The sequence below is a fragment of the Mobula hypostoma genome, chromosome 3 (genome assembly GCF_963921235.1).
Source record: "Mobula hypostoma chromosome 3, sMobHyp1.1, whole genome shotgun sequence".
NCBI lineage: Eukaryota > Metazoa > Chordata > Chondrichthyes > Myliobatiformes > Myliobatidae > Mobula > Mobula hypostoma.
The window spans coordinates 206,084,359-206,096,537 of NC_086099.1; the positions used below are offsets into that span (position 1 = coordinate 206,084,359).

At 39.4% G+C, this 12,179-nt stretch overlaps 1 protein-coding gene across 4 annotated transcripts in view; it reads left to right on the forward strand.

The window, feature by feature from the left end:
• esyt2b (extended synaptotagmin-like protein 2b) overlaps window positions 1-12,179 on the forward strand; it is a 200,906-nt gene that overhangs the window by 160,132 nt on the left and 28,595 nt on the right. For 2 of the 4 annotated variants that reach the window (XM_063044411.1, XM_063044412.1), the window contains exons 10-14: window positions 71-153; window positions 6,111-6,159; window positions 6,357-6,446; window positions 7,222-7,317; window positions 11,049-11,150. In XM_063044411.1, coding sequence (XP_062900481.1) covers window positions 71-153; window positions 6,111-6,159; window positions 6,357-6,446; window positions 7,222-7,317; window positions 11,049-11,150 — 420 coding nt within the window. The remainder of the gene's footprint in view (window positions 1-70; window positions 154-6,110; window positions 6,160-6,356; window positions 6,447-7,221; window positions 7,318-11,048; window positions 11,151-12,179) is intronic. The other 2 variants (XM_063044413.1, XM_063044414.1) reach the window with 1 other exon arrangement.

Below are 12,179 nucleotides of genomic sequence, written 5' to 3' on the forward strand. Positions count from 1 at the left end.
ATTCTGTAAAACTGCTACCTAATTTTGTCACATAAAACTTAAGTTTTGTTTAAATATTTTCTGTTCAAAGGCATTGATCTATGAAAATCCTGGCCAATTACTTGAGATTGAACTCTTTGATGAAGACCCAGACAAAGATGATTTCCTTGGCAGGTAAAAAATGAAAATTTTTGTATTATATTGATGATAAACTGCTGAACACATATTAAGAAAAGATAAAATGTTGTACCATTTGTTGCACAAATTGCTGAATTTGTCCTGCTGTTCATAATCTTTGCTGTCTGCTGTGTTGCATTCTCTGTGGCCTGTTCCCCTTAAACATTTCACCTTTGACTCTCAACCCATATCCTCTAGTTGCAGTCTCACCCAACCTCAATGGAAAAAAACCTGCTTGCTTTTGCCCTATCTATGCCTCTCATAATTTTAGATAGATGAATAGATCTCAAAGGAAATTACAGTGTCACAGTAGCATTGCAAGTGCATAAATATAAATATTAGAAGAGAAGTAGAATAATAAAAACAAGTTACCACAAACAGTCTAGCAGGAGGGGCTCATCGGCTATAGATTGACTCATTACAGAGCCTAATGGCCGAGGATAAGCATCTCTATCAAATCTTCCCTCAATTTTCTATGTCCTAGGGAAAAACCTCCTAACCTATTCAACCTTTCCCTATAACTCAAATTCTGGGCCAATGTCCTTGTCAATTTTCTCTTTCAATCTTATTTACATCTTTCTTGCAGGTAGGTGACCAAAACTGCAGAAAATACTCCAAATTAGGCCTCACCAATGTCTTAAATAATTTCAATATATCATCCCAACTCCCGTACTCAGTACATTGATTTATGAAGGCCAATGTGCCAAAAGCTTTCTTTATGAACCGATCTACCTATGACTCCGTTTTCAACGAATTATGGATCTTTATTCCCAGATCTCTCTGTTCTACCACACTCCATAGTGCCCTACACTGGTTGGTCCTTCCAAAGTGAAACACCTCACACATGTCTGCATTAAATCCAACTGGTCCATATCCCACTACAGACTTTGATATTCTTCCCCACTCTCCATTACATCCCCTACCGTGGTGTCATCTGCAAATTTGCTGATCCAGTTTACCATATTATCATACAGATCACTGATATAGATGACAAACAACAATGGACCCAGCAGTGACCCCTGCAGCATACCACTAGTTACAGGCCTCCAATCAGAGAGGCAATCATCTAGTACCACTCTCTGGCTTCTTCCAATGTCTAATCTCTCCCAAGTAAATACAGATGCAAAAAATTCATTTAAGATCTCCCCCAACTTTGTTGGCTCTACACATAGATTAACATTCTGATCTTACAGAGGACCAATTTTGACCCTTACTATCCTTTTCCTCAATATATCTGTAGAAACCCTTAGGATTCTCCTTCATCTTGTTTGCTAGAGCAACCTCATGCCTTCTTTTGGCTCTCCTGATTTTCTTAAGTGTTCTGTTGTATATCTTATATTCGTCAAGTATCTCATTTGTTCATACTTATCTATACCTGCTATGCATCTCATTTATTTTTCTTAACCAGGGCCTCATTATGTCTTGAAAGCCAAGGTTCCTTAACCCTTACAAACAGTTTGGATCAAATTTGACCCATTTTGACATTTGACAGCAGTAAAAACACCCTAAATGCCATTTTTTAAGCCAAATTTTTTTCATTTTTGCGCATTTTGGGTCACTTTAGGAAAATTCATCAAAAGTCATCAGCTGTTACCCTTGCCTTTTATTCTGACAAGAACATGCAAATACTACTTAAAATGTCACTTTTGAAGGCCTCCCACTTTCTGGTACCATCAAAACTGGCCTTTCTCCAATTGAGATTCTGAACCGTGGACCAGAGCTACTTTTTTCCATAATTACCTTGAAAGTAATGGTAACATGATCACTAAATGCAAGGTGTTCCCCTACAAACTTCTGTCTCTGTCTCATTCCCTAATAGGAGATCTAGTATCACAATCTCCCTAATTGGAATTTCTATATACTGATTAAGGAAACTTTCTTGAACACATTTTACAAAATCTTTCCCATCCAGCCATTTTACAACATGGGAATCCCAGTCAATATATGGAAAGTTAAAATCATCTACTATCACAACCTTATGTTTCTTGCAACAATCCACAATTTCTCTATAAATTTGCTTCTGTAAATCCTCTGGACTGCTGGGTGGTCTCTAATATAATCCCGTTAACGTGGTCACATCTTTCTTATTCCGAACAAGAGAAAATGTGCAGATGCTGGAAATCCAAGCAACATAAAATACTGAAGATGCAAGCTAGGCAGCATCTATGGAATAGAGTATAGTTGACATTTCGGGCCAAAACCCTTCAGTAGGGCCCTCCATTCTTTCTCCACAGCCACACCACTATCTGTTCTGGCGCTCTGCATCCCATCCCCTGGCAACTCTAGTTTAAAGACTACTTCTCCCCCACCAACCCCATGCAGCACGAGCAAACCTTCCCACCCGGATGTTAGTCCTCTTCCACTTCAGGTACAAACCATCCCTTCAGTACAGTTCCCAAATTTCTTGGAAGAGCCCAATAATCCAGAAATTTGAGGCCCTCCCTCCTGCGCGATATCCTTAGCCACATGTTAAACTGACACATGGTATGGGTAGCAAACTCTGGCGGTCCTGTCATTTAACACCTAACTCCCTGAACTCACTTTGCAGGATGTCATGACCCTCCCATGGGTTCAATTTGAGATGTCCCTGACCCTGCACCTGGGAGGCAACATCGTATCCAGGAATCTCAGTCTCATCCACGGAACCTCCTTTCTGTTCCCCTAACCAACGAATCCCTTCTCATTACAGCTCACCTCTTCCCTTCCCTTCTGAGCCACAGAGCCGGACTAAATGTCAGAAATCTGATTGCTGTGTCTTTCCTCTGCTAGATCATTCCCACCAACAGTATCCAAAGCAGTATACCGCTTTTTGAATGGAATGGGTGCAGCAGTTCTCTGCACCAGCTGCCTACCCCTCTCTCCTTCTGACAGTCATCCAGTTACCTGTATCCTGCACCTTGGGTGTAACTACCTCCCTGTATGTCTGTCTATCAATCCCTTACCCTCCCAAATGATCCACAGTTCATCTACTTCCAGCTCCAATTCCTTCACACGGTCTGTTAGAAGCTGCAGCTTGCAGTTGTAGTCACCAGGACGCTGTCTTCCCAAATCCCGTAAGGGGAGCATTCCACTATCCTGCCTGGCACACCCACTGCTCTAAATATATAATAACAAAAAATCTACCTACAGCCTGTGCTCTTCTCGCTGAAGCCTCGAAGAACCAAAGCCTCGACTCTCTACTTCCAAAACTGGCCCACTCACACAGCAAAGCACGCAGAAAGAGCCGACTGCCCCTGCTGAATTCTTTTAAGCTCTCTCTCCTTCTATGCAATCCAATGGCTCCTCAGAAATTGTGGTGTACAAAGTGTGCTGACTGCCCCCAATTGCTTCTTTTAAGCTCTTTCCCTCTGTGCAATCCAGTGGCTCCTCTGAAACTGGCACACCAAACGTGGGATTGGTGGGAGTGCTGTTGGAGATGAGAGTAAACAATTGGCAATGCGAGTGAAGTGTTCCTTTCCACTGCTACGTAGCGAATTGGCATGGGATTTGTAGTGACAGAGGGAAGCAACTGGCTTGATGTGTAACGTTTCAATAAGTTTATTGGTTAAGACAAGTCATCTGAGGAAAATGTACGCAGTAGATGGGATGAGATGAATAAAAATGCAGGGGTATTTTGATCTGAGAAAATGGCATTGTGGTGCAATAGTTAGTACTGTTTCCTTACAGCATCAGGGACCTGGGTTTGATCCTGATATAGGTGGCAGAGTACATAGAGTTTGAATGTTCTTGCAATAGCATAGATTTTCATTGATGTTGACTGTTTATTCGTTTCCATACTGTAGATGCTGCCTGATCTACTGAATTCCCCTGGCATTTTGTGTGTACTTTTGTATAGGTTTTCTATTAGATAAAGGAGCAGAATTAGGCTATTTGGCCCATTGAGTCTGCTCCGCCATTTGATCATGACTGATCTATTTCCCTCCTCACTCCATTCTCCTACCTTCTCCCCATAACCTTTCACACCCTGGATTTTCAGAATCTATCCGACTCTGCTTTAGATACACCTGGCCTTCACAGCCAACAAATTCCACGGATTCGCCATTCTCTGCCAAAAGAAATTCCTCCTCATCTCCATTCTAAAGCAATGTCCCTCCACTCTGAGGCTGTCCCCTTTGATCCTATCTCCCTCACTATAGGAAACACCTTCTCCACACCTACTCTATCCAGGCCTTTCAACATTCTTTAGGTTTCAATGAGATCCTCCCTCATTTTTCTAGATAAGGGACCAAAAATAGCTCGCATTCTTCCAAGTGAGGCCTCACCAGTGCCTTATGAAGCCCCAGCATTACATCTTTGAGTGTTATATTCCAGTTCTCCTGAATGAAAGTCCTGCGAAGGCTTTCGACCTGAAACGTCACCTCTTTCTAAGGATTTGATTTGATTTTTTACCAATAAAGCCATGCTACCCCCTCTGCCTACCTGCTTGTCCTTTCGATACAATGTATATCCTTGATGTTAAGCTCCCAAATATAATCTTTCAGCCCCGACTCAGTGATGCCCACATCATACATGCCAATTTCTAACTGTGCTGCAAAATCATCTATCTTATTCCATATACTGTGTGCATTGGCCCCGTTACACTGCAATCCATTCCACTGACTGCAATTTTACCCTACCATCTGCCAGTCCTTCCTGACAGTCTTACTGCACACTGTTTCTGCCCAGTCCTCAGCCCCATCACTGAGTTTCCAAACCTCCTTCCAAGTTAGTTGAAACTCTTGCCAACAATTCTAGCAAACCTGCCTGTGAGGATATTAGTCCTCCTCGGGTTCAGGTGTAACCCATCCCCTTTGTACAGGTGATAACTTCCCCAGAAGAGATCCCAATGTCCAGAACTCTGAAACCCTGCTCCCTGTGACCAGTTTCTCAACCATGCTTTCATCTGCCAAATCTTCCTATTCTTATCCTCACTGGCACGTGGCACAGGGAGCAATCGAGAGATTACTACCATGGAGCTCTTGCTTTTCAGCTTTCTGCCTAACTACCTAGCTTTTCATTGCCTGGCCTGCTGAGTTCCTCTCGCATTTTGTGTGTGTTTTTCATTGGCTATTCTGGTTTCCTTTCATATCCCAAAGTTATTTTGATTGATACATAAGCAGCTGTAAACACTAATCGCTGTAGATAAATAACAAAAGATACAGAGTTGATAGGCATGTGTGAGAGAATTAGTTTTATGGATACAGGTTTTGGGGAATTGGATGGTTGGGGATTACTCCGTTGCAAGCTATTATAGATCTAAGAAGTAAATAAGATGTAATATAATAGTCTTATTATAGTGGATTAGAAACTATCCTTGACATTGCAATAAGATGAACTATTGACCTCAGAATCTACCTTGTTATGATCTTCTTACAGTTTACCTCACTGCTTTTTCTTCGTAGCTGTTACACTTTATTCTGCATTGTTATTCTTTTACTTTGTTCTACCTCAGTGCACTATATAATCTGATCTGTATGAACAATATGTAAAATAGGTTTTTCACTGTATCTCGGTACATGTGACAATAATAAACCAATTGCAATTCCAATCTTAGATCCCTTCACATCAATTTACACTGGTGAAGAGGGTTTAGGAAGGAAATTCCACAAAATGGAGATTAGACTGATGAAAGCACAAATCCCTGTCCTGATGAATTGAAAGAAGGGACAAATGCAAAACGATTGTTTGTGGATGGGTGGGTTGGTAATGGGGATCCTAGAATGATATAGTCTTGGTAGAAGATACAGAAATAGGGCAGGGTGAGAACAAAATTTGAAGACTTATGTGATGGTGTTTCAGATACCAATGCAAGTCATAGAGCACACTATTCACAACTGAATTCTACCTTCCTAAATGATAAGGAGAACTGATTGCAAAGCAGAGTTATTGTAGTTGTGAATAGCTCAAATAACTAAATGCATAGAGCAGAAACTTTTAATTGCTGGTTTTATAAAATGTGTATCATTTCATTTCAGCCTTATGATTGACCTTGTTGAAGTTCAGAAGGAACAGCTAATTGATCAGGTACAGTTGTGTCACATGTGTTGGCCCTTTTCATTTGGAGTCAAATGGATTATCATTTATTGCTTAAACAAAAAGATTTTAAATAAAATAAGTTGACTAATTCTGAATGGAAAGGAACTTTAGACTGTAGTAACAGGTATTGATTGTGACCCTTGATTCTAATGTTCCTGGTATTTGATCATTTTATCTGTGAACAGTGGTTTGATTTGGATGAGGTGAGCAGAGGAAAACTGCACTTGAAATTGGAGTGGCTATCTCTGCTGTCAGCAGCTGACCTTCTGCCTCAGGTACTTAATGTTTTCTCTATTGCATTCTGCAAAGTAAGTGCTGTTATGTTTCGATCAAGTTTTAGGAGATGGATGTTTAATCTAGACATACTGATAGTTTAATATTAGTTTTCCTCTGAATATGACAAGAGTTAAACTCAAAGCTAATCGGTTATTAACCAGAAGTATCCCCTTACTAAATCGGACAGAAGACTTGAATAGATCTTTACTGCTTTCACTTTTTCCAACATGCTCACTTTGGTTTGCTTAATAAATGCTTGGACATGGGTGTTTTTGTTAAAAATAGTCGGAACTATACTTATTTAAATATACACTAACAAATTAAGCACATACTGAATGATTACTTTTATAAAAGCCCTCAAGAGGAAGCAAAGCTGGTTACACCCTACCCCCACCCTCAGCTTGCTATCCAGTTTACTGTTGGGTGCTTCCTCAGGAAATACTCTGCAAATGCTTCAATCATAAATTAACTCTAATCTTGCATCTTCTCTCTTCTACACTTTACCATACTTTTGTGGTTTGAGTTTGAGATTTTTGAACTTCAGGTACAATTACCTGAATAGGATCGTCCTTTAATTTTTTTTCTCCCTGACAGTAATAAAGAAATGTTATGTGCTAGTATATTAGCATCCTACACATCGTATATAGTACAATGCACTGAACAATCTAATTTAATTGTATTACTTCTTATGGGGATTGAGATATCATGCTATGAGAATAATGGTGCAATAAATCTAACAGATGCAAATTTCTATTTATTTTTGCTGTGATCCAGGCAATGGCTAGCACCAGAGCTATCAAAGGAACTGCCAATGATGGGCTTTCCTCTGCCTTACTCATCGTCTATCTCGACTGTGCCAAGAATCTGCCAGTAAGTTGAAATGTATTTTCAATATAGTCATTCTTCAGAATGTTGTTTGTGTGAAGATTTTCTGCTCCATTTAAAAGAGACAAATAAGCCACCTGGTCGTGAGGAACATTTGATAAGCTCTGGGCCTGTACCTGCTGGAGTTTAGATGTATGAGTGGGATCTCAATGACACTTATCAAATATTGAAAGGCCTAGATAGAGTGGATGTGGAGAGGATGTTTCCTATAGTGGGTGAGTCTGGGACCAGAGGGTACAGCCTCAGAATAGAGGGACACCCATTTAGAACAGAGATGAGAAGAAATTTCTTTAGCCAGAGGGCGATGGATCTGTGGAATTAATTGCCACAGCTATGCAGGCCAAATCATTGGGTATATTTAAGGCAGAGATTGATAAGTTCTTGATTATTCAGGGTGTCAAAGGTTACAGGGAGAAGGCACGAAAATGGAGTTGAGAGAGATAGTAAATCAGCCATGATGGAATTGCAGAAAAGCTTCAATGGGCTGAATGGCCTAATTCTGCTTCTATGTGTTTTGCCCATATTTATTATTGGTATTTTCTGCTTGACATCAGTATGTTCTTTGCTAGTTGAAAGCTGCAAAATATTTTTGTTTGCTGACACTACAAGGACTTTCTTCCCCATTTTGAATCACAGAGTCAAAATCTGCTCTGTCCTCTCCCTGATCCATATTCATTCTATGTTATACCTTGGAACAAATCAAGATTGAACTATTTTTCTGAATGCAGCACTCAAGAATTTTACCTCTAAACTTCAAAAATGTTTTTGTTTTGGACATTATATAAGCATTTCAGTGCTTTTACAGAATTAACTTGGACCTGGAACTACTTCACAAAAGCTTCCCAAACTCTAGAGGTTCTTTGAAGTTTCCATAATAGTTTTTTTTGGTTTATTTCAAACTTCTGATGTATCTAATGCTAATGTTGCCTCCTATTTGGGGATATCAAATCTATTCTTTTGGTGAGTATTCAAGTATATTACAACAGGTAAAACTATATTTTATGATAGTCTGTAGGACATGTTTGTTTTGAGATAATGGAGTTAATATTAAGGTATTCTTAAACTGATCTTAATTTATTTTTCTTCTATAATTCCTCCTAATTGTAGAAGGTGTAGTCAGGTGTACTTAGGTTGTAGTAATAGTGTCACAGAAATTGAAATCCACCCTTTTTTCAAAACAAATCAGTTTAGCTTTGCAATATATTTCTGGGCAGATTTCATTATTTTGTTGAGATTGCATTTTGGCATAGAATAAAGTTGGTGTTAATGAAAATCCAAATCTTCTATCTTCTGAGCTAGAATGCAACCCAGCATCTTCATCATGACAACTATTGATTGAATGGTGGAGCAGACTCGATGGGCCAGATGTTCCTAATTCTATTCCTATGTCTTATGGTCTTGTGGTCTTGTGTTCTTGTAGTCTTGTCGGACCTTAATTAGTCAGTAACTGCTCCTGTTATCTGAGAATCCCACTTTCTGCTTATTTCAGATCTGTGCTTTTCAAAGTGATCTTCCTTCACCCTCATTTGCATCTGTAAAGTTGTTTATTTCTCAGCTTTCCTAATGTAATGAAAGCTTGTCTTTCAAAAATGTTAACTTTCCTAATCTCTGCGCTGATTTCCGGAATATTTCTTTTCATCTCTTTAAGATTTCCAAGAATTAGATTTTTATTTAGATTGTCATGCTAAAGCATCGACCATGGTGTAAATGCCAATTTCTATTAGGACTTGCTAATTTTCAGTAAAAATTCCTAGTTCATTTCTCTAGTTGAATAAATGATCTTTCATCTCCCTATCTAATTCATTTTTTTAAAAACCTCTGATCATATACTGGGAGTTGGGTCTTACTGGACCATTGCTCGATTGGTTACTGAGACAGTCTTGGTTGTATGGATGGTTTAACTCTGAGGAGGGGTAGCCTGTTGTAAGCTGTGTTACATACCCCATAACTGGGTTGCCAAACCAGCAGAAATGGACCACTAGTTGGGGTCTGGTTTAACAGAAACTAATAAAGTTTTATTAAAGAAATAAGTAACACAGTACTCTAATCGTAAGGATTTAATGCAACAGGTTAGCAATGATAAAACACACATGTACACAGAACTAGGGTAATAGGAATCAACCAAGCTCTATCGCAGTCTAGGGGTAAAATGATCAGTCTCAAGTGACGCAGAGTTCAGTTCAGCTTAGTACAGTTCGCATTAATCGCTGTTGTGCCGTTGGAGAGAGAGAGAGAATGCAAATTTGATTCAAGCAGACCTTTGATGTTCTTCGCAGTTGGCTTTCGGGCAGACCCTTTTATGTCTTCTGTGGTCACTGACTGTGACCCCTCCGTTCCGGATACGACCGTTCTTCCACGGTGAACCCGGCACCCAGGCAAGGGCGGACACACACACCAGGTTGCCACCGATCGTACCCTTTTCACCCTGTGCATCTATGGTCGGTTCCCGTGAACCAGACCTCCAAACTCCGACCAACTTGTGGGGGTACACCGCTCTTCCAGGGTCTCGTTATCTCATGATCTCGTGGTGTCTTGTGCCTTAGCGAACCTGTTCTTTTTATCCCCCTGCTGGGGTATCGCCTGTCCATCAAACTTCAAACAGTTCAGGTTCAAAGCAACCGGTCTGTCAATATCCTGAATTGTGTCTCTTTTCATTATCTCTCTCTCCTCTCTCATTAACATTTTGAACGTTTCTCCATTGTCTCCCTTATATCTCTCTCATTAGCATCAATCTTCTGATAACGTGGTTTTTTGTCACAGCTGTTACATTGACTACTGTAACCACACGATCTCAAAGGCATCACTACAGAGTGTGGATGGATGTCTTGTTTGTTGTCAGTTAGGTAATACTACATAGAGGCAAGAGAGACTTCAGTCTTGTATCTCAATATTGGGAATCTTGATGTTTCGAGCCAAGAATACTATGGGAATGAGGAACGGTGCCACAGTAGCCTAGTGGTTAGCACAACACTATTACAGCTCAGGATGTTAGGAGATCAAAGTTAATTCTAGCGCTGTTTGTAAGAACGTTCAATGTCTTTTCTGTGAGCTTGTTGATTCCTTGGATCCTCTGGTTTACTCCCATATTCCGAAGATGAAGCGGTTAGTAGATGAATTGGTCATTGTAAATTGTCCTGTGATTAGGCCAGGGTTAAATAGGTGGGTTGCTGGGTGGTACAGCTCACTAGGTCACAAGGGCCTGATCCGCACTGCATCCCTAAATAAATAAACAACTTGTGGATTATTTGTCATTCTTAAAAAATCATCATTAAATTGGAAGACTTAGAATCAGAGTTGCTTCTGAGACTGAACTAACTGTTGACGACAGGATTTTCTGTTGATTTCTATAAGAACTCTTACCCTTATACTTTGTAGAAATAACCAGTTGGTTTTTACATGGAGAACCTCTATGGGTGAAGTTTTTGGATATGAAATTATTCAGTGTTTCCAAGTTTGAATTATTGAATTTGATGCTGATTTCTACGGTGATTGAGAAACTGCTTCTTTCCTTGTTGCATGCGCACACAGTTTGAGAAATCGTGCACTCTTTAATTATTATTAAAAAGTATTAAATGCATTGGCTACTATTTCTCTCTATCTTAGTTTTCCTCCCAATAAGCCGGCTGTTCCTACATTCCATTCTGCCTTTCCCTGCAGCACGTACCTGTCCAACCCCATCACTCTTTGCTTTCTCTTTCACTTCCATCTTCCTTAAGAATGTCTTCGAAGGAAACTTTGGGTCTGGATACTTGCGAGAGAGGAGAGCAGCAGGACTAGTATTTTGTGAAAATACCTGCTCAATCTTTAGAGACTTTTTTGTGAGTGCTCTATTCTGTTTGCCTTTTTTGTGTGTAGTGCTGCAGTGTGGATTGACACTTAAAGGATTTTTTCAAAATTTTATTGAATTTGCAGAGCATGTTTATTGTTTTGCTGCATGTTCTGACATAGAAAACAGATGTGCAATTCCAAAATCATTGTATTTAAATACAGATAATTATATTATACTTGTTGTTCTAGGAAAACACACAGATGACTTAGCTCAAAATGGGAGGGAAGAAAATCTTAGCATACTTTTGAGAAGAGGTAGTAGAAGAGGTAATTTGTTGCATAAGACATGATTTTATCCTGAAATTTCCTGACTTGAAAACAAAATATAAACTTAGAAATAGTTTGTAAGTGATGGGGAGAAATATCATCTCAAAATCTTTTCATGCAGATTTTATTCTAGTTATAAGCAGGTTATGCATTTGTTTAGTTCTGGATATTGATTATCTTTGTATTTTTTTTAATCCTGCCATTTGCTTACCAAGAGTAATGAATTTTGCTGGGATCTAGTCGCATAGGTCCTACCTAACTGTTTCTGGGGCGAAAGCTAACAGAACTAATACCTATAGATTGACTAAAGGAAAGGTGCCATGTGATGCAGAAGCCAGTCTGGTACTGCTCACAGGGTATGCCCACCCATGTTCCAGCACATTGTTACTAGTTACTAAAGAGTGAGGAAAGACAACTGGCTTAACATTATTAATAAATTCTCAGCAACCTTCAACTTTGTCCATTGCATTTCCCAATTGCTCCTCAGTTGATCAGGTTGTCACTTTTAAGATTGTGCTTTCTTAAAAGTAAATCCTTCATTACTATTAACCCGACCTTATCCTAACTTTAAATTTGATTTGTTATAAGCTTCACTTAATCTTCCAATTGATACAATTAATTTATAACAACTTACTTGCATCTTTTTTTCAGATTTGATCCTCTGAGTCTAAGTTCTTTTGGCCAGACTGTCCAGTTTTAAAACTGTCCTTACTTTTGCACTGGTGAATTTAATAAATATTGGTAAACTTAGC